Here is a 22,303-nt window from a genome sequence, read left to right as displayed (position 1 = left end):
TTTCTTCTCCGACGCTTCCCCATGTTCAGTTATGTTTTCATTTTTCCACTGAGGTCTGTTCTTTGTCTCTAACACTGATTTCAAAGCCAAGGAAAAGCTGCCTCCTCCTCCTGAACTCGCTGATTCGCCCAAAGAAGGAATTTCTCTCGAGAGACAGAGGGAGCCCTTAGTGGGGGCTTTTTGGAGAGTCCCAGCTCCCTTGGAGTGTTCCAGGGAGGGCCCTCTTTATGTAGAGAACACAAGAGCATTCGCTGAATGATGCCTCTGATCTTAAACCAGTAAACGGACCCAGGAGCGGGTGGCGGGGCGGGTGGCGAGGCCCAGCTGGACTCAAAACTTCTTGGGGCTCCGGCAGTCTGGAGGGGGCAGGGTGAAGCCCCCGGCCTGGCCCAACTCCACCAAATCCATCCCCTCCCTGCTCGAGAAGCACAGAGCGCAGTACCTAGGATCAGGGAACCCTCAGCAACTCAGAAATTCATTCCCACCTTTTTCACTTGGCATGGTTCTTAAATCAAAGAAAAAGGAAATACAAATAAACAGCAAATCCCAAAGAGAACACACCAGACCTCGGGAAGGAAACTGAGGGGCGGCAGGTGTGAGACACACATGGCTCCACCTGCCTGGTCACGGTCCCCCCCGCCCCAGTGTCTTCCTAGGGCTGCCTTGAGGGTCTCTGCATGGGGACCTGACACCAGCGTCTCATTTCACCCAGAGCACGTGGCGCCCTCTAGCGTGAAGCCAGTGGGAGAAGGCTGGGGCGCTGCAGAGCTGTGAGGCCGTACTCGGCCCGATTGGTGAGGGATTAACGTTGAGGTTTTTAGGAATGTAAAGAAAGCAGAAGAGGGACAGTCTATCTGGGTCCCTCAAAGGCATGAGTGACAGATTCCACCCTCAACAGAGGGCAGGTGTCACCGGGAGAACTTCCACGTGGAAAGAAAGACACAAGTGGCTGAGGACGGGCACACACCGGGACACCGGGCACCATGCCCTTGACAGCCAGGTCTCCCTGACCTCCTCCAGCCCTGCAGCTCCGTGGACACTGGGCTGGTGGCAGAAGCTGGCACGGGAGAGGGTGCCCTGAGCCAGCTGCTGCTGTAGCAGCCGGGGGACGCTCAGGCCCTGCTTCCCCACTTCCCAAGGGCCACCAGATGGCCTCGGTGGATGCCTGTGCTCAACCACTTAAGATGTTGTTTTTGGGACTTACCTCCTAGCCAAAGTGGGTGTTTTCTTGTATTTGGTAAACCTGGCAATTATCCAGCAGGAAGCAGAAGACAGAAGCGGGTTACCGAGCCCAGGGGCTCTCAGGGAGCCCCTTTCCGAACAGGGCAAAGCAGGAGGGGCCCTTCCCAAAGCCACCACTGTGACCTGTTTTCATCCGCTGTGGACCATGCCCCCAGCCCCTGGTGACCAGAGAGCAGGCCCTCAGCCTCTGCCTCTGCAGTGACCCCACAACGGGGCTGGAATCAAGCTACTTTTCTCCCCACATTTCTGCACCATGCTAGGGTCAGCTCACCCTGGAGAACCCAGAGAAGGTTCTTGGGTCAACCAGACACGGCTCAGGGTCCCAGGCCGCCCAGGCTGGGGGCTGAGGCTCTCCAGGTCCTCCTGGCCTATGCTCTTGCTTCTGCAAAAGCGCCTGGCTGGGAGGCGCTCACTGGGCTGGCTCAGGGCACACCGGGAGGACTTTGTGGCCGGGATGTGCAGCCTTTTGGGCCCTGTCCCTTCCTGGGCCTCTGGCTACTGGTTCCAAGACAAGCTCCAGCATGAGCCAGGCATGGTACCTGCTCAGATGAGCAAAAACTCTTTCAAAATCTCATGGTTATGAGCCCAGAGCAGTGGATCCAGGCCTCCTCTCCCTGCCCTGCTCTGAGTCTGAGCCGACCCCTAGGACCACGTCCCTTCATCCCTCTTTGCAGTCCCCGCAGAAGCCAGACAGTGAGGACTCCCAAGCGGCAGAACGCAGCCCAGGGATCCTGTGCTCGCCACCTTCCGGCTCCATCCACCACTCCCTTTCCATGCCCTTGGCATTGAAGCAGTAAAATCAGAGAACGCTACCGCTAACAGGAAGAATGTGCTCCATCTCAAAAACCAGGAAAGCAAGTGGGTCAGAGCCAGCCTGAGCGGACCAGGCCAAGAGGCGACCTCACTGTGTGACCAACACGTGGTGCAATCCCGGCACGCGGCGCTCCCTGCAGACATCAGCTTGCACGAGGAGGCCAACTGCAGTGGCCCAGAAGCAAACAGAGCTCCCCCATAAGGGTGGCCACGTGCAGCCCTGGGGGCACACAGTCACCATGGAGGAGAGAGTAGCAGCAGGTGGTCACAGAGGCCCTCTGTGACGGGCGCTCCCGGGAGGGTGCCAGCTCAGGCCACACAGGCACCGGTGTCAGGGAGCCATCTCCAACCACCACACCCCGTTCTCTCAGCCTTGCACGCACACACCAGGCACCACGGAAAGAAAAGGCCCACAGACAACAGCAGGAGGCTTCAGTGTGGTACGGGGCGCAATCTCTCACCCTCCACGGATGGAATTGCACCCAGGATGGCCGGCTGTGTTCATCCCGCCCCCATTTCTCTGAAACCTCACCCAGGGCCACAGGTATGGACTTCCACAAAGAGCTTATTTCTCATGGAAAGGTTAGTGCCATAGAAACGACTCATTTTGGGGGGCTTAGAAAAACAACAGAATGGGAGAAGGAAACTGAACGGGGGTTTTCTCTAGGTGGAAGGAGGGGGCCCACAAAGGTCCTGCACTTGTCCTGGGGGACGGGGACTCTAATGGGGCCACGGGCGACTCCACTCCGCCGCACAGCACGCGTGTCCTCCCGCACTGCCTCGGAATCACTTTGAAAAGCATTCTCCCTTCTTCTCCAGGGAGACACCTGCCCAGCCACCTCCCTCAGACGCCTTCCAGGCGCCTGGGTCCCTCTGTGGCTCTCCCGCCAGGGCCCGGGCGGAGGCTGCTTTGCTGGTGAGACGCTGTGACACAGAGGATGGGCGAGTTCCAAGACCCACTACTCCTCAGGCTCTTCCGGAGCTCTATGTCGAATCTGTTGCTGTTTCCCCAACAGGACAGCCAGCGCCGGAGCGGCCAGCAAAACTGACAGCTGACCTTTACAGGGATGTACTTCGCATCTCCAAGACACACGGAAGGAATCCTCTTTCCTCCTCAAGCTGGGCTCGGCGTTACCCAGCTCTGGCTCAATGCCGCTTGATGACAAAAGATCCAGGCGCCACTGGCCGTCTTAATAGAAGTGCAGGAGGGGCTTCCTCAGGGACCTCAGAGCCACCCAACTGCTGGAGCATCCCGTCCTCCGGTTCTCACCGTGTGGCAAACGAAAGCAGTCGCGCTGGCTGGGGCTGGGTGTGGAGGCACAGGCCTGCTCGCTGCTGCTGCTGGGGTGTGGTCTCCCTTCTGCTCACGGACGGACCTGAGCAGTGGCCCAGGAGCAAACAGAGCTCCCCCATGAGGGTGGCCACGTGCCACCTCCCTTCTGCTCATGGTGGGGTCTCCCTTCTGCTCACGGAGGGGCCCTGGAGTTTCAGGCAGGAGAAATGCTTCCAATTTAAAACAGCAGATCAATGTGGGAGTGGCACGGACGCTGTAACTGAGTGAAACAGCAGCTGGAGCAGATGGCATTTGGCACCGTTGGGTCCCGCTGTGGCCGTCAGCACTGGGACGTCGGAGCCACGGGAGAATCTGGGAAGGTCTGGCCTGCAGAGCAGTGGCCCCGACTGTCCCCGGCAGTGCGATGTCTGCGGCTGGCGGATCCAGGTCGATCTTGCATCCTAGGAAGCTTCCACCGCGAACGCCAACCCAGGAAGCCGCTCCTCTTACTTGAAGTTATCAGAGCGGCAGGTTTACTCTTCCAGGGGACTAAACCCAGCGGGAACCCCAGACCTACAGCCAGTCATCAGACCGTCAACAGATGAAATCCTCAAAAATACATGATCCCTTTTGTGTTTGCCTCAGGTGTACAATGAAGTCTGAATTCCAAGTTTAAACAAAGAAAAACTTGGGGTCCGAAGTGAAACCGGACACCCCCCGAGTTAATGCCAACACTTTCTATGTCACGTTCTGGGCAGAGAGGCTGTTAGGCAGTCCATGGCTAGGCAGCTCCTGGCTTCCCCAACAGGCATCCGTCCGGTACCCAGGCCTCCCCGGCAGCCTCGGTGTGTGCCTTGCTGCGTTTCTGTCCCTCCTCCCGGGACAAAGGCAGTTGGCCATGCAGCGTGGAGCAGAGGGGCTGTCTTGACACATTCCTCGAGATGCTGAGCTCCAACCTCCTCCCCACGCCCAACAGGGAGGCCTGGGGAGAGGAGGTGGTGCCAAGGGAGAAGGAAATGAAAGCAAAGAATTCCCAGAATCATACAATCAGTTGTCTGAACTTGTTTATGTGTTTTTGTTTTAAACCACGGGAGGGCAGGCGATAAAATGGAAAGGGCTGGGTGTGTCCAGGTGCTGCTGATGCCCGCGGGCCGCCATGGGCTGTTCTCCTCCGTCTGTGGGTGCGGCCGCCTGAGCTGCCGTGTCCAGCTTCGGGGTCGCCGCTGGGTGAGTCCCACTCCCCCACATTGCAGGGGACCTCACTCCCCGGTGCCTGGCCCCTGGGGGCCAGCGGCGGCGATCACTCCAGCCGGTGTGGTTGCAGCCCCACTGGGCTCCTCCACCCGGGACCTTTTGACCTCAGGCTCTCCAGTGGAAGAGGCAGAGGCAGAGGCGGTGGTGGCAGTGGCTGGGGTGGTGGTGGCCGTGGCCGCGACGGCTGTTGCTGGCTCCTTGGGCCCCACCTCGCACACCCGGGTGACCACCACTGGCGCGGACGAACTCGCTTGGGTCGCAAGGAGCTGCAGAGGGCTGGTGAGGGCTGGAGTGGAGGAAAAAGAGGGTTACTCTGGGATCTGGTTAGGACCCAGCTATTTTTTTCAAGTCACCTACACAGGGGCTAAGCCGCTGAGCAGGAACTGGAGCTCAGTGCACCCCTGCCAGGCAGGCCAGCTCCCCTTGCTCTGCTCCCTGCAGGCCCTGTGGGCCTTGCCATCCCCTCCCCACCTCATCTGCCCTGTCTCTGCTGGCTCCAGCCTATCAGGTGGAGGCCCCTCTTGTTGCTGTCTGGATCCTGCTGGACATCGATGGCTCGCCCCACTCCTTTACACAGATGCACCGCCCTGAGCCACCCCACTGACACCCTGCCCGATGCCCTTGCACCCCAGCACCCCAACTCTCCTCCTTCCCTCGACCTCCTGCCTCACCCCATGGAGCGTGAGCTCCAGACACTGGGCAGGTCTGGGTTTTCCTTCCACCCTCTTTTCTTTCTCCCTTTTTTTTTAAGGGACAGGGTCTCACTCAGTCACCCAGGCTGGCATGTAGCGGAGCAATCACAGCCGACTACAGCCTCACCCTCCCGAGCGGGGGCCACAAGTGCGCGACACCACACCTGGCTAAGTTTTTGAATCTTACGTATAGATGGGGTCTTGCTATGTTGCCCGGGCTGGTCTCAAACTCCTGGGCTCAAGCGATCTGCCTGCCTTGGCCTCCCAAGGTGCTGGGATGATAGGTGTGAGCCACAGAGCCCAGCCCCTTCCACCCTCTTTTCTTAGCATTATCCCGGTGCCTGGAGTATAGCAGGTGTGCAATAAACTGAACTGAGTGGAGGATCGGGTGATACTGGGAGAACATTCTCGTGCTGCACTGACTACTGGGAGCCACAGACCTTCGGATGTGGCATGCAGAACAAGGCCAGGGCCTCACCGTAAGCGCTGCCAGCTAAACTGTTCGTGGGAACCGCATGCTTTCCATTCTGAGTGACGGCCCGGACTGGAAGGTGGTGCTGCCCGAGGGTCACAGGTGTGGCGGGCTGCAGGATAGTGACTGTGTGTCCGGGGACCCCGGGGGCCATCTGGCTGGCCACTGTCTGGATGACTCCACCGGCCGCGGGGATTGTGGCAAACGCAATGGTGGGTTTCTCCTCTAGGCCTGCGGGATAGGAACCAAGTCAGCACCACACTGGGCCAACGAGACAATCGATTTCCTCGACACCTGCGCAACAGGTTGCCAAGTGGGGAAAGTGAGGTCGGCACTGGGAAAAACTTGGTTTGCTAGAGGAAAATCCCACGGGCGAAATAGGTTTGGGAAGAAAACAATTACTAAGGTTTTCGAACAATATTTTACTTAATTTTTGAGACGGGTTTTGTTGCTCTGTCACAGAGGCTGGAGTGCAGCAGAACGATCTCAGCTCACTGCAACCTCTGCCTCCCGGGTTCACGCCATTCTCCTGCCTCAGCCTCCCGAGTAGCTGGGATTACAGATGCCCGCCACCACAACCGGCTAATTTTTGTATTTTCAGTAGAGATGGGATTTCACCATGTTGGCCAGGCTGGTCTCGATCTCCTGACCTCAAGTGATCCGCCCACCTCGGCCTCCCAAAGTGCTGGGATTACAGGCGTGAGCCACCGCGCCCGGCCTAGAACAGTATTTTAAATACCTTAGCTTTAACAAACCCAAATTTAGCCTGAGAAAGAAAATGTATTACTTGGAATGAAACGATCCTGATTAGAGCTGTAACTTGGCCTTCCCTCACCAAACTGCAGTTTCATTACGGCAACATTGAAATAAACACCACCACGGAGATGAAGTCAAGGGTGGAGAGTGGCGTCAGGGGGTGCTGCCTAACTGAAGGTGTTCCAGAGAGGGGCTTCTGGGGTCAGCTGCGTGTTCAGTGTCTACCCCATCAAGCCCTGGGATTGGATTTCTTTTAGCAATTCAGAACAGTTTCCCTAAATGACTTCTAAAGTCTCCTTACGAGGGAGTCGAAAAGAACAGTCTTCCCAGGCTCATTCTTTCTCCTGCAGAAAATACTGAATTCCAAATGCACGCAAGGCCGCAGCACAACTGAATTTAAGGGCAAGGACACAGCTATGTGCATCCGAGGGCCCTATTCAACAAGGAAGGATGCATCTGTGGAGAGTCATGGTTTTTTATTTTTTTTGAGACAGGGCGTTGCTCTGTCACCCAGGCTGGAGTGCACTGGCGCAATCTAACTCATTGCAACCTCCGTCTCCAGGGTTCAAGCGATTCTCCTCCCTCAGCCTCCCGAGTAGCTGGGACTACAGGAGCGCACCATCATGCCTGACTAATTTTTGTATTTTCAGTAGAGACAGGGTTTCAGTACATTGGCCAGGCTGACCTCGAACTCCGGACCTCACGTGATCCACCTGCTTTGGCCTCCCAAAGTGCCAGGATTATAAGCATGAGCCACCCACCCAGCTCATGCTGATTTAAAAGGACAAGGCAGCGGAGGCAGAAGCAGAGAATCATCCTCCTCAAGCCCCAGGCCTAGGCCAATGGCACTGCCTTGCGGATCTGCTGGCCCAGACCACCACGGAGGGTCCTGCGAAGGCTGCCAGCCGCAGCTGCATTACCTCTGGCCTCGCTGCCCAGGTCCAGCACGGCTGCGCCCGCCGCATCATGGGAGCCCCCCGCCGAGCCCTGGCTGGTGAGGATGTATCCGTTGGCCGAGTTGGCGGACGTGGTGACCACCCTGACCATGGTGACGGTGGGGGCCTGCTGCACAACGTGGATAGCGTGGCCCGCGGGCTGCTGTGAGGTTACGATGGAGGCGGGCATGTAGGCCACGGGCTTGGCCACGAGGCTGGACGGTCGGGGAGGCACGGCCATGATCACTGGCTGGGCACTGACGGGGGAGCCTGCATGGAGGGCGGAGAGCAGATGGTGACCCCTCCCGCGCCCCCACGAGTCCCACCCCACCCCGCAAGAGGGCTGCCCGCTCCTTACCGGGTGCGCTTTGGGAATACCGGTACTCTGGGACAGAAGCTAACTTGGACCCAAACTCAGGGTCGTGTGGAATGGGGGAGCCCTCCCGAGACAGGCACTCTGGGGTCTGCAGGCCGCTGGAGCGAGGGGACATCAGTCCGGGGTGTGTGGGCGAAGCTGGAGCGCTCCTGGAAGAGAGGGAAGGGTCGTGGCAGTCAGCGCCCACGCTGAGGGGCAGGAGGACGTTTCCGAGACACCAGGCATCTCAGTGTCGCCCCCATCACCCGCCCACGCTCCCTGGAGCTGTCTCTGTCCTCCCCATTCAGACAGTGAGAAATGCCCCCCTGAAACCCGAACCCAGTGTTTAAAATTCCATTTGAGTGGGGGCTGCATCGGGGGAGGCTCCGTTCCATGGGAGGGGACGTTATCATCTGAGGTGTTGCAGTAAACGCGACAACCTACAGAGTTCACTTCCACCGAGGTCCAGCCACATGTCCGTGAAAATGGCTCAGGCCTTCTGTGCCAAAAACATAAGCTTCTGTTTGATGGGCACAACCATTACACCATGAAAACTCTACCCCTGAGAGTAAAACGAGCTTTGGGAGCACAACCTTTTCCTGCACAACTAACAGTCCAAGCACGCCCACTCCCCACCTGCTCCCCGCCCGCTCCCCGCCACCATCGACCCAGGCTCTACAATACAGCGTTCCTGCCAGGTGCCACCTGTGAGGGCCTGGCGTGGGCGACTGCAACACAGCCAAGACCCAGGCCTGGAAGCAGTCAGCTTTCTTCTCTGGGACCACCCAACACACACGTGAGGCAGGACATGCAGCCCAGCCACGCCGCTGCACACGCAAAGCAGGAGGATTCAGCATAGACCAGAGAGGCAGGAAGCTGGGACTCACCGGGGCGGCTGGGGTAAGGAGCGAGTCTTTATTTAAATACACACACACACACACACATAGATACACAGACAAACACATACGTACATATATATATAATTTTTTTTTTTTTTTTTGGTAGAGACAGGGGTCTCGCTAGGTTGCCCAGGCTGGTCTTGAACTCCTGGCCTCAAGTGATCCTCCCGCCTCAGCCTCCCAGAGTGCTGGGATTACAGACATGAGCCACCGTGCCTGGCCAGAGTCTTCATCATGTTACAAACATCCTTGGTCACTTTGCATATGCTATGTCTACCACGGGTGGCTGAGCTGGGCCCTTCCTGGGCTCCATGGGCAGGGGCCCGGGCGCTCCCTCTCCATCCCTCCCCTCCCTGCTGCCCTGTGTAGTCTCTTCCAGACCACTTAGCTCCCCGTCTGTTCCTCATCCAGGGGCCTGGAGGCCTTGACTGCGGATTCCAGCGCACACCGGACTCAATCCCAAACCCATGTGGCCAGGCCGCTCCCCAGTTCTGGAGTCTGCCACGGCTCTAATTCTTACCAAGAGTCCAAATGCCTGTCAGGGCCCTCTCTAATCTCCCCTTCCTCTACCCAGTCACCCCATTTCCTAGGACCTGCCTCCCTTTAAATCCATCCAGGCTCTGGAAGTCAAGCCAGCCTCCTCCCTCTTTGGAAGACACAGCTCTTGCCGTACAGTCCTCAGGGCCCAGAGGGTCTTCCCTCCTTCCACCACCCAAGCAGATTCTATCAGCACAACACCTGCTTCCACAGCTCCAAGGGCGACCTTGAAGATGGACATCTTCAGTGTCATTGAAAATGACATTGGTGGCTATCAGGGGTTCACCTGTGTCCCCCAAAGGAGAAACACTGGCACCCTAACCCCCAGTACTTCAGAACGTGAGCTTATGTGGAGACAGGGTCTAACAGAGGTGATCAAGTCAAAAGGTCATGGTCATTTGAGTGGACCCGAATCCAATGACTGGTGTCCTCATATAAAGGGGAAATGTACCCTGACACACACAGATGGTGCCACTTGAAGATGAAGGCAGAGGGTGGTGTGACACACCCACAGGCGGAGGAGTGCTGGAGACCGTCGGCAGCCAGGGCGGAGGCCTGGGGAGACTCCTCGCAGCCTCAGACGGACCCAGCCCTCCCGACACCTTGTCCCTGGACCTCCAGCCTCCCTGCAGAACTGTGGGACAATCATCACCTGTTCAAACTGCCCAGTATGTGGTACTTGTTTCAACAGCTCTAGCAACTTAATGGTTTAACAAAATTTCTCTTCACGTTCCATTTAAGTGATGTTGTGTTCAGATTGAAGTATCTGAAAATTCATTTCAGGCACAGGGTCTGGCACTGTGATTCTCAGGTGAATGGGGTGTATGGTTAAGGCAGGAATTCAAAAAAGTGTCTGAATATCACTTGGAGCTCAGTTGAAATGCTCAGTTGAAATGCTCCAAATGATGTTCTAACACTTTTTTGAAGTCCTACCTTAACCATACGCCCAGTTCACCTGAGAACCACAAGGCCAGACCCTTGCCTGGAATGAATTTTCAGATATTTCAATCTTTCATCGAATGGTGTTGGAAACAGAATTTTGAAATGGGAAGCACGAGATGCTAACGTGTCCTTCCACTGGGAAGGATTTCCAAGAGTGCCGCTCAGGAGATCTCCTCCCCCACACCTGGGATGGGCTCATCTGAAGCGCAACCTGGGAAGAGCTGCCCAGGCCACTCACAGGAGGTGCTGCTCCTCCAGACTGGGCTCGACCAAGACCAAGCTGGGCAGGGGAGGCCCTGACCCACCAGGTGGGCAGTGGCGGCTGGGGGAGGGTCTGTCCACCCCGCCTGCAGCAGGGCTGCATTCCCAGCATCTGGGAAAAGCAAAGGCGGTTGTGGGCTCCCCAAGTCATACCCCTCGCCTGTCCCTTCAAATATTCGGCTCTCCCTGGGTCCTCTCACACTGCAACGGAAAGCTCAGTGCCACCGAAAGCACCGAAAGCTGCAGTCCATTTATTCTCAGCCTTAGGAACTGTTCCCATTGCTACACACATTTCCACTTCTAAGAACTAAAATGTGATTTTTCATACAACAGTCAGTGGCTTACTTAGTAACCCTACTATTTTAGGAGTTCTTGGTCCTGAGGTATTCTTTCAAAACAAAAACACGAACAGAAAATGGTGGAGCCTTGAGTGCCAAAACCAGCAGTCACCCCTCGGTACTTGAGGGGAGGGGGTTGCAGGTACCAAATCTGCAGATGCTTATCCAAGTTCCTCGTAGAAATGGTGCCACCTTTGCATACAACCTGCGCACATCCTCCTGTAAGCTTTAAATCATCGCCAGGTTGCTTATAATCCCTAACACACTATGCATGCTATGTAAATAGCTGTTGTAGTGTGTATTGTTTCATTTGTATTACTTTTTTTTTTTTTGAGACGGAGTTTTGCTCTTGTCACCCAGGCTGGAGTGCAGTGGTATGTACAATCTCGGCTCACTGCAACTTCCGCCTCCCAGGTTCAAGTGATTCTCCTACCTCAGCCTCCCGAGTAGCTGGAATTACAGGCACCTGCCACCACAACCAGCTAATTTTGTATTTTTTTTAGTAGAGGCAGGGGTTTCACCATGTTGGCTAGGCTGCTCTCAAACTTCTGACCTCAGGTGATCCACCTGCCTTGGCCTCCCAGAGTGCTGGGATTACAGGCGTGAGCCACCGCACCAGCCCTTTTTTTTTTTTAATATTTTGGACCTGTGATCAGTTGCATGCCCGCACGCTGAGCCTGCAGCTATTGCGCCCACAGATCCAGAGGGCAGACTGCATCAGGCATCTCTAAGCTCCAGGGCAGCTCAGCTTTCCTAACAGCTCAAGGACGGCCGCGCAGAGAGCTTTACCTTGAGGACAGAGGCCCGAAGGGGGTGCGGAAGCAGGAGACGCCCCTCTGCCTCCGTTTCCGGAATGCCTGTTCCACGAGCTTGGCTTCAGAGGCGGGGTCTATTCGCCAAAAAGACCCCTTCCCAGGCTCCTCCTGGGAACGTGGGACTTTAATAAAGTAACGGTTCAAAGAGAGGTTGTGTCGGATAGAATTCTGCAGGGAAGCAGAGACATTCACCCGTCACCAGCAAATCAGAAAACGAGTCCCACCCGCCCCAAATCTGCAACAGACGCGGGACCAGGGTGGGGGGGGCCGTCCCGCTGTGCAGAGCCCTTGGTGCTGCGCTGACTGGGCCTCATGGGAGCAGCACTGAGGCACAGGGCAGGTCATTCCTATCAAAATTTGACACAGCATCATGACCATTTTACTTTTTTTTTTTTTTTTTGAAGACAGAGTCTCGCTCTGTCGCCCAGGCTGGAGTGCAGTGGTGCAATCTCAGCTCACTGCAAGCTCCGCCTCCTGGGTTCAAGGGATTCTCCTGCCTCAGCCTCCTGAGTAGCTGGGACTATGGGCGTGGGCCACCATGTCTGGTTGATTTTTTGTATTTTTAGTCCAGATGGGGTCTCACACTCTTGGGCTTAAGCAATCCTCCCACCTCGGCCTCCCAAAGTGCTGGGATTACAGGCATGAGCTACTGTGCCTGGCTGCCATTACCATTCTTTACAGAAAAAGTGAAACAGAATGACAGATCCTGGTCCAGGAGCATGTCTGGGACAAAGAAAATACTGGGTCTTGGCCAGGCGCAGTGGCTCACGCCTGTAATCCCAGCACTTTGGGAGGCCAAAGTGGGCAGGATTACCTAAGGTCAGGAGTTTGAGACAGCCTGGGCAATATGGCGAAACCCTGTCTCTACTAAAAATACAAAAAAAAAAGCCAGGCGTGGTAATGGGCGCCTGTAGTCCCAGCTACTTGGGAGGCTGAAGCAGAAGAATCGCTTGAACCCGGGAGGCAAAGGTTGCAGTGAGCTGAGATCGTGCCACTACACTCCAGCTGGAGCAGCAGAGTGAGATCCTGTCTCAAAAAACAAACAAAACAAAACAAAACTAGTGGATATGCTACACTGACTTTGGAGAAAATACAGGCAAATGCAACATGCATCAGTCATGGCTGGTGTGGACAAAGCTCTTACAATCCCATCCACAATTCAGACATGTAGACGGTTTTATTAACAGTATACGGTGCATTTTTCCAACTTAACATGGGATCGTAGGGCACAGCAAGCACAAAATCTAACAAGGTATAGACCCATCTTCTCAGTTCTGGGGCTCAGAAGAAGCAAACTAATAAAAAAGAGTATTTAGATACAATGGTATCACAGTGCCTTTCAGATGTATCATAGGCCATCTGTGAAAACATCCCTCTTTTATATCTATCTTCTTAGTTTAAAAAATATTTTTTTTTCTTTTTAGACACAGGGTCTTTCTCTGTCTCCCAGGCTGGAGTGCAGTGGTGTGATCATAGCTCACTGCAGCCTCCACCTCCTGGGCTCAAGTGATCCTCCCACCTCAGCCTCCGAGTAGCTGGAACCACAGGTGTGCACCACCACACTCAGCTAATTTTTAGTAGAAAAGAGGTTCTATGCTGCCCAGGCTGGTCTTGATCCTCCTCCTGCCTCAGCCTCCCAAAGTGCTAGGGTTCCAGGGATGAGCTCCCTTACCGGCCCTCTTTTCTGTTTTAAGGGAAGCGACGCGCCTGTTAGTTTCACGTTCTAAGGGCCTTCAGAGGTGGTCCAGCCCCAGGGACTTGGCCTCACCTGCCAGCCTTTGTCGGCCGTCCGGTAGTAGGGGTAATGCTTGGTGATGTGGGCGTAGATCCCGCTCAGGGTCAGCTGCCGGTCCTGGGCGGAGGAGATGGCCTGCACGATCAGCTGCGCGTAGGAGAACGGCGGCTTTGACTCGTCCTGCGGAGAGACAGGGCTCACGGGATGAGCTCCAGCAAGGTCCCTGAGTCCACTCCACCCACCTGTCACAGGTGACAGGGAGGAACCTTCCCACAAGACCGTGCATGTCTCGACGGCACCCATCCCGGTGCCCTCCAACTATCCCATTGATGTGCTTGCATTCAACTAGGAACGGCCATTTTTGCCTCGTGGGAAGGAAAACTTTGTTTTTATTATAATTTAATTCTGGAATTTCTCACCTCTTCCACAAATCAATCTGAAAACAGCTGTTGGACAGAAACGAACTAAGACAAAGTTGTAAGGAGAGTGCCATCCTTCTCAAGGGCTGTATGAAGGCTCTGATGCCAGGATGCCAGCAGCAAATGAACAAGGAGCGTAGCGGGAGGGGCCCTTGGTGACGGTGCCACCCCTGTCACCAGCAAATGACCAACGGGGATGATTTGGGCACGAAAAGGAGAAAGCGCCGACAGCTCTACGGCCAGCTGTGGCTCCATTCCCTGTGGGCTGAGACCACCTCAAGCACACGCCCACGGGCCCTGGGCTGTCTGTGCCGCCCACACTGGGTCACCATGGCCCGATCCTGGTCACCACGTGCATCACGGCTCTGGGTGGGCTCAGACCTTGGGGCTGTCTCCTCCGGACGTGTCTGCCTGCTGCTCCGACGCGGCCTTTGCTGCAAACTCTGCTGCCAGCTGCAGGTCTGAGGTCACGTTCTGCACAAAGCGGTAACTGGAGGAGCCGGCACCACGTGGACTGGCTGGGCAGGAGTTGGGGACGCTGAGGAGAGAGAAGGACACTGTAAGCTCATGGCTCTGAAAAAGCCCTGTGGGGCACAGGGCTTCAGGACCTACCCAGAGGGTGGGGCTGTGGGGAAGAAGCTCAAACTTTCCAATCGTAAGTGCCATCACGCTGCCCGGCCAAGGCCACACAGCGTCAGGGACAAGATGCTGGAGACGGCAGCCAAGTTTCCTTCCAATGGTGACTCCTGCTCGGGGACTGAGAGTGCTGCAGGCCCTCCTCCTGCCATTGTGCAGGGCCCAGGGCAGCACCTGGTCAGGCAGCTCTGTGCGGGCCCCTCCTCAGCTCCCCCCACGCACACCCCTACAGGACGTGCACCCTACAGGACATGCACCCGGAGCAGGTAGCCTCTGCAGGCTGCTGGCTGCTGCACAGGTGTCCACAAGGTGGCGCTGTGGGAAAAGGCTCAGGCCCAGGACAACCCCGTGCAGTCAGAGGCAGATGCTAGAAAGGGGCTGTGGAGGTGCCATCGCCCCGCAGGATGAAGGCATGGCAGGTGGCTCTCCTGAAGACACCGCCCTCGGGAAGAGACGACCCCTGCGGTTTTGCCCTGAGCTGCTGAGATGCCCCTGCCCTCATCCCCTCTCCCTCCCAGGCTGGAGCAACCCAGGTGGCCGGGAGTGACCGACACCCCCGGCTGCAGGTGAGGCTCTGGGTTGAGGCCGGGACCGTGGGCAGGAGGCTGTGTCCGTCCGGCTGAGGGGTGCGCCCTGGCCTGCTTTCCTAACTCACTCAGGCAGGCTTCAGTTAGCAAACCACAGCGATGTTTTGCTTCTGAAAATGATTTCTATTACAGGTATTCAGAGAAAGCCAATGAGAACACCAAGAGCGGGTGCAAAACCTCCCAAGAGAAAGAGCTCCCACTGTCCTGAGCTCATGGGCACCCACCTGGCCCCGTCCTGGGATGGACCCTGCCCACCTGTGATGCTGACATCCCCCCTCAGCCGCCTTAGAGCCCCCATGGCGGGCAGGACGCTCCCTGGCTGCACTGCCCTGCAGGCCACCCAGAACCATCCAGAAGGTCCATTCTCCTCCTCCCGCCTTGCTGCCCCTTCCTCTGCCTGGAACATCCTTCCCCAACTGTCCAGGCACAAGACTCAGATCTCCAAACCTCAGGCTAAGCAGGAGCCCCCCTCGGCGCAGGTGGGGCTCAAGAAACATTTTTTGGATGGAGCAGGGGGATGAATGAAAAAAACTCCTGTGGCTGAGAAAAACCTGGCAGCTGACATTAATGAGCAGTTCAGGCCTGGGGCATTTTCAGGAATGACTCAGTGTCACCCACATGGAACGTTAAGGACTCTGATCTGGAATTCCTGTTCTCTCTTCCAACAGGCTCCCCAAATACGGCAGAGATAGGTAAGTTCCGCACACGTCGAAACTTAAATGAACACCCACAAATGGCTCGATAGAGGTAGCAACGGTCAAAAGGAAACTTTTTCTGAATTTAGTTCTGAACCCAAAATACAAAACCCAAGCTTACAAGAAGGTGAGAAGGGGAGAGAAAGGTTTTGACTGAGAACAGCACACAGCCCTCAAAATCAGTTTTGTCAAGGGCCTCTGGGAACCAAACGCCTCCCTGCTGAGGCAGGACGGCCTCATGGCTGGAGGGGCTGCAGACCGCGCCTGTGCACCTAGTCCCAGACCCAAAGCTACTGGATATCCCCCTGGGACTCAGCAGGAAGAACTGAAATGTCAGGCCTTGCTGGGACCACTGAGCCGAGATGTCACTCAGATACACTCTGATCTCCAGCCACAGGCTGGGGAATGGCCAATCAGCTCGGAAAATCTTGTCCGAGGCCCATGAGGTGGCAGGCTTCTGGATCCTTCCTGAGGACCAATGAGGGGCACCCCCCCCCCGCCACTCCACAACAAACAGTGATGGCCCAGCACGGGTGGCAGGGACCCGTTCCTGTTCCCAGCAGTTATTTTGCAAAAGATCCTAGAAAATTCATGTCTGCCAGGCGCGGTGGCTCATGCCTGAAAGCCCAGCAATTTGGGAGGCCGAGGCGGGAGGATCGCTTGAGCCCAGATGGTCGAAACTAGCCTGGGCAACATAGTGACACCCCCATCTCTACAAAAAATTTACAATCAGCCAGGTGTGGTGGTGTGCACCTGTAGTCTCAGCAACTCAGGAGGCTGAGGCAGGAGGACTGCTTGAGCCCATGAGCTTGAGGCGACAGTGAGCTATAATTGTGCCACTGCACTCCAGCAGAACAAGACCCTGTCTCTAAAAATAAATAAATAAATGAAGTTTTAAAATTTAAAAAATTAGCTGGGCATGGCAGTGCACACCTGCAGTTCCAGCTATTCAGGAGGCTGAGGCAGGAAGATGGCTTGAGCCTAGGAGGTCGAGGCTGCAGTGAGCTATGATCACACCACTGCACTCTAGCCTGGGCAACAGAGTAAGACCCTATCTCAAAAAACAAACAAAAAACCTCACGGAGTAAAACCCACAGGAAAGGCTGTCATTCCCCAGATAATAATTTCAAGTGGAAATAATACAGGTTGGCAAAACCTGGCTCAAACACAGGGAAGAGAGGAGGGGGGTCTCTCCACCACGTTCCCCAGCACCGGACCCGGCCTGGGCTGCCGGATCCTGGTGTCATTCCAGCTGGGAAAGGTACGTCGCCGCTAAGGGCTGGTAAAGTGCTCTGGGGGAAGACAGGTCCGAGGGTGCCCGGCCGAGGTGGGATGGGACACCCAGCTCCAAAGCCAGGGGCCTTGGAGCCGTCTGGGAAACTAATCAAGACATCTCGTGTCTGATGCCAAGAGTCCACGGAAACACTCCCTTAGCAATCTAAAGAAAATGCTGGGCCAGGTGTGGTGGCTCACGCCTGTAATCCCAGCACTTTGGAAGGCCGAGGAGGGTGGATCACGAGGTCAGGAGATGGAGATCATCCTGGCTAACACGGTGAAACCCTGTCTCTACTAAAAAATACAAAAAATTAGCCAGGTGTGGTGGCAGGCGCTTGCAGTCCCAGTTGCTCAGGAGGCTGAGGCAGGAGAATGGTGTGAATCTGGGAGTCGGAGTTTGCAGTGAGCTGAGATTGCGCCACTGCACTCCAGTATGGGCAACAGAGTGAGTCTCTGTCTCCCCCCGCAAAAAAAAAAAAAAAAATGCTGAATGCCAGGCACAGTGGCTCACGCCTGTAATCCCAGCACTTTGGGGGGCTGAGCCAGGCAGATCACCTGAGGTGAGGAGTTCGAGACCAACCTGATCAACATGGAGAAATCCTGTCTCTACTAAAAATGCAAAATCAGCCGGACGTGGTGGCGCACACCTGTAATCCCAGCTACTTGGGAGGCTGAGGTAGGAGAATCACTTGAACCTGGGAGGCAGAGGTTGCGGTGGGCCGCGATTGCGCCATTGCACTCCAGCCTGGGCAACAAGAGCGAAACTCCGTCTCAAAAAAAAAAAAAAAAAAAGAATGCTGAAAATGACGGCATACACATGCACACGTTTCCTCCTGCGGGAATGAGAGAGAGCAGAAAGTTGAGGGGACCCCACTGCTCCCCGACAGGGACCCCCAGCTCAATTCTAGGAAACAGGGAATCACTCCTTCTGGGGTAAGTACCCCAGGCCTCAGTCAGGCACCCCCAGTCCCTAGCTGCCTGAGTGTGGGACGCAGAGGTTGGACAGCGACAGCCCACAGATGTCGCGGGAATCAAATGCCTGTGCCCCCGATTGGAGGCTGAGAGTGGGAAGAAGCACAGTAGGCAGCTCACCCCTAGGCCCCGATTTTGCTTCCTTTATAGGGAGGACAATTCCCAAGTCACATTTCTGCCTCAGATGAGAGAGCCGGAGGATCCTGCATGGGGGACTCCCGGAGCCGGGCTCGTGGGGACAGCCCTGTGTTGGCCCACCACGTGCAGCCTCCACCACGCCCAGGGACCGGGCCTAGAAGGCGCCTCTGGGACCACCCAGGACACGCCAGTGCAGGGAGACTGGAAAGGAATGGATGGGCTGTGGGACACACGGGTCGCTGGGTTGCGTTATCATGAGAAGTCACGCTGAGAAAGGCAAATCCAACGACAGACCTAAAGCCACCTCTGGAGCTGCCAGCTGGTGGGCTCTGTCCCCAGAGCCCAACACAAGCCTTCCCTGGGGCACAGGGCTGTGGTCCTTCCAGTCCACCCTCAATGCCCTTGGCTCTACGCTGAGGTGGAGGCCACCCTGAGAGGCCTGGGGTCGGGACCGTTATCGCTTCTGGCAGGCCCAGAGAGGGCAGTGCTCTGTCAGAAGGGACCTGATCCCTCCTGAAGCCCTAGAGACACAGATGGGACCCGTCTGGAGGGGCTGGAGGAAGGGGCTGGGACGGAGCCTTGTGGGCAGTGGAGGGGCAAGAAGGCCGCAGGGGTCTGCGATGTCCTTTATGTCCCAAGGCAGCACCTGAAGCCTCCTGGGGGAACCTCCCTGCAGAGGAGAATGCTCGGGGTCCCTGTCCCAGCCCCTGCTCCAACACTAGCCACTCTAAGAGGGTTTTTAGGACCTCGCTGTTAAACAGAACAGCCGGCCAAGGCACATCTGTGGATTGACGAAGCTTCTAACAGGTGGGACATGGTGCAAAAGAGAAGAGAAGAGGGACCCAGGGCAACCTATGGGAGCCCGGGAGGAGACGAGACGTGGTTCCCGTCCCTAGGGAGGTAACGACGCCATCTCTGTAAGACAGTGAGAGCAGCACGCAAAGCACACCTGCAGAGCAAGAACATACTCTCAAAAAATAAGAATTCAAAAGAGGAGAAATACAAATCCAAGAAAGGGTGGAAGGAGAGACTGGAGAAAATCTCCCGGAAAGTAGAGACAGAAAGGAAAGGAGAGGCATGAGAGACTCAGCTCAGAGGCCTGCAGGCACAGCCAGTCCCAAAAGTGTGGACAGGAACCAGGGGTCCAGGTGAGGTGGCTCACACCTGTAATCCCGGCACTTTGGGAGGCTGAGGTAGGCAGATCACTTGAGCACAGGAGTTCAAGACCAGGCTGGGCAACGCGGCAAAACCCCATCTCTACAAAAAATACAAAAATTAGCCGGGCGTGGTGGTGCACACCTGTAGTCCCTGCTACTCGGGATGCTGAGGCAGGAGGCTCGCTTGAGCCTAGAAGTACCAGCCTGGGCAACAAAGTGAGACCTTGTCTCTTAAATAAGTAAATAAATGCAAAGTCTCTCTCCTGTGCCCTTTCCCAGGAAGCGACTGGAGGATGTACTCTAGTAAAACAAAGGAACCAATCAGGAAAGAGGAAGACGTGGGAGTCAGGAAACAGCCCTCTCTCCACCACCACCTCCCGAGGGGATTCCCAGGATGATGGAGAAGATGATCCTGTGGTCAGAGGGGCCCCAGAGGAAGGCCTTCACAGTAAAGGGAGAAAGGGCCATTATTAACTCCAAGAGCGGGGGGAGTGTGACGGAAATAAGCCAAAAGTACAAGGAAGGAAATGGCTAAGTGTTACAATCACTACACAGTTCTAATACAGAAAATGCTAACACTAGGTAAACCAAACATGGTGATGTAACTTTACTGGGATGGGGAGGGAGGAAGCTAAATCCTTAATTTCCATATAGGAAGCTCATGTGTAATATCTACCATGGAAAAACCAAGAGACAGTCACGTACAAATACGACTCAGAGACAGAAGACAGAAGGGCTCAGCTCTGGAGAGTGTCTTGTGGGGGGATTCTCACTTTCTGAAGTGTTTGCATTTTGTAAGATGCAGATAGATAGTCAGATAGATAGATAGATAGTCTCTTCGTAATCTGAAAAAATAAATAAATAGGGAAAGAAAATTTTCAGAGGCGAATTCCTAGAACGATCTTAAAGAATGTGTTCCTTTAAGATAAATCTGACATTGTAAAATGCTGGGAAGCTATTTTTAAAAATTAACTAGTGGATCACTCCCGTAGTCACGGCTGAGGTGGGAGGATCACTTGAGTCCAGGAGGTCGAGGCTGCAGCGAGCCATGACCGCAGCACTGCACTCCAGCCTGGGTGGCAGAACAAGACTCTGCTTCAAAACAAAACAAAACAATAACAACAAAACAGGTCCATGCTCGTAATCTTGGCACTTTGGGAGGTCAAGGTGGGAAGACTGCTTGAGGCCAAGAGTTCAGGATCAGCCTGGGCAACAAAGCAAGACAGCATCTCAACAAAAATAAAAAATGAGCTGGGTTGTGTGTGGTGGTGGGTGCCCGTAGTCCCATCTACTCAGGAGGCTGAAGTGGGAGGATGGCTTGAGCCCGGGAGGTCGAGGTTGCAATGAGCTGTGACTGTGCCACTGCACTCCAGCCTGGGCAACACAGTGAGAGACCCTGTCTCAAAAAACAAACAAAGAGAAACAAAATCAACCCCCCAAACCCAAATTGGAACCACCATTAAAAATAATAATTTTAAAAATAAAATTAACTTGTTTCTGAAGTGCATTTTGCCCCGGTGAGAACAGCCAGCATGGTGGCCTGAACAGGAGCTGCTCTCATGTGAGGCATAGACCTCACAGAGCTGTGTGGGTGCTTGAGAGGCGGCCCTGCAGCTAGGCAGGTTCTGGGGTCAGCTCCACGTCTGCAGGCGCCTCCTGCTTCCCCCGAGGCTCGTGGAACCCGGGAAGGGCTGTCCTCGTGCGTCACGTGCCTGCACAGAAGCTGTGCAACAGACCTACTCCACACAAGCCGCTAGGCGGGCGCTAGGACCCTCCCTGAGATTGCAGGAAAGGCGGGGGTGGGGATGTCCTTTCAACAGATTGGGACAAACACAAGGACGTCCCCACCAAGCTTCATTCCGAACTCCCAACACTTTAGCACCAAAGTCACCCCTCGAAGGGATCTAGGCAGGAGGGAAAAATTAAAGGAAGACAGAAAGTCCCAACCTTCCCCTGTGGAGGAAGCAACAGTTACTTCCCCAGAGTTCTCAGCTGGGAAAAGATGTAAGAGGGTGGGGTGGGCTGGGGAGGGGCAGCAGAGCCTACGGGGACAGGGACAGGGAGACAAGGGAAGAGGGACCCTCGTTAGATTTGCAAATGCTGGCACAGCCAGCCCGGATCAGCCACGCAGGATTCCCGCTAGGGGTGACTCACACCTTCACACCACAATCCTCCTGCAGACCTGCTGAAAACACAGGGAAGGCTGCAGCCACAAACTGGTGTTTTTTAATTATTATTTTTTTGAGACAGGGTCTTGCTCTGTTGCCCAGGTTGGAGTGCAGCGGTGACATCATAGTTTGCTGCAGCCTCCAACTGCTGGGCTCAAGTGATCCTCCTGCCTCAGCCTCCCGAGTAGCTGGGTCTATAGGCGTGAGCCACTGCACGTGGCTAATTAAAAGAAATTTTTTTTTTTAGAGATAGGGTCTCACTATGTTGCCCAGACTTGTCTGGAACTCTTGGCCTCAAGCAATCCTCCTGCCTCAGCCTCCCAAAGTGCTGGGATTCCAGGAGTAAGCCACTACGCCCAGCCAACCAGAAACTTTGAAACAGATGAATCACCCTGCAGGAAGCAACCAAAGTTTGTCAGAAAAAGGAGAGTATTTCTAACGTAGATCCAATAACTCCAAACAAAAAAGACCTCTAACTTTACAAAACAACATAAACCAAGTTAGGACTGAATGGTATCTAGTAGTGAGGCAGAACTGTGTAAAGATCATGATTAAAACGGAAAGATTTCTGAAGTCAGTTGCTGCATTTCTACTGTATATTTACATACTGCTGACCTTCGCCGAATTGTACAACTTACTTTCATTTTTGATCTCCACGTTGGAGACATCAGGAAAAGCCTTAAGAGAAACAGCTCCTGAAGTACTGCCCTCACGAGCAGAAACAGTCCCTCTCTGTGCAATGTCCTTTCACTGAATTTCAGCAGTTTTCTTCAAACTCTCCCTCTAAGGAACACTTTTTAGACTGGTGTCTGTTTGGTAGAACCTAGAAAATGATTAACTACTTTAATTCTTTCCTTAAATACTTCAATTCCTTCCTAAAAACACTTTTTTTTTTTTTTTTTTTTTTTTTTTTTTGAGATGCAGCCTCGCTCTGCCA

General features: G+C 55.0%; 1 protein-coding gene across 2 annotated transcripts in view; it reads right to left on the bottom strand.

Moving 5' to 3' along the window:
• Positions 1-2,636: 2,636 nt before the first annotated feature.
• The window catches only part of FOXK1 (forkhead box K1), an 84,671-nt gene continuing 65,004 nt past the window's right edge, over positions 2,637-22,303 (bottom strand). For both annotated transcript variants that reach the window (XM_005549048.5, XM_074034331.1), the window contains exons 3-9: positions 14,120-14,276; positions 13,353-13,499; positions 11,559-11,752; positions 7,796-7,962; positions 7,423-7,707; positions 5,753-5,977; positions 2,637-4,868 (exon numbers count right to left, since the gene is read on the bottom strand). In XM_005549048.5, the coding sequence (XP_005549105.3) occupies positions 4,588-4,868; positions 5,753-5,977; positions 7,423-7,707; positions 7,796-7,962; positions 11,559-11,752; positions 13,353-13,499; positions 14,120-14,276 (1,456 nt within the window). In that variant the 3' untranslated portion in view covers positions 2,637-4,587. The remainder of the gene's footprint in view (positions 4,869-5,752; positions 5,978-7,422; positions 7,708-7,795; positions 7,963-11,558; positions 11,753-13,352; positions 13,500-14,119; positions 14,277-22,303) is intronic.

This window comes from Macaca fascicularis, chromosome 3, assembly GCF_037993035.2.
Source record: "Macaca fascicularis isolate 582-1 chromosome 3, T2T-MFA8v1.1".
Taxonomy (NCBI): Eukaryota; Metazoa; Chordata; class Mammalia; order Primates; family Cercopithecidae; genus Macaca; species Macaca fascicularis.
This window is presented reverse-complemented; position numbering and strand designations above follow the sequence as displayed.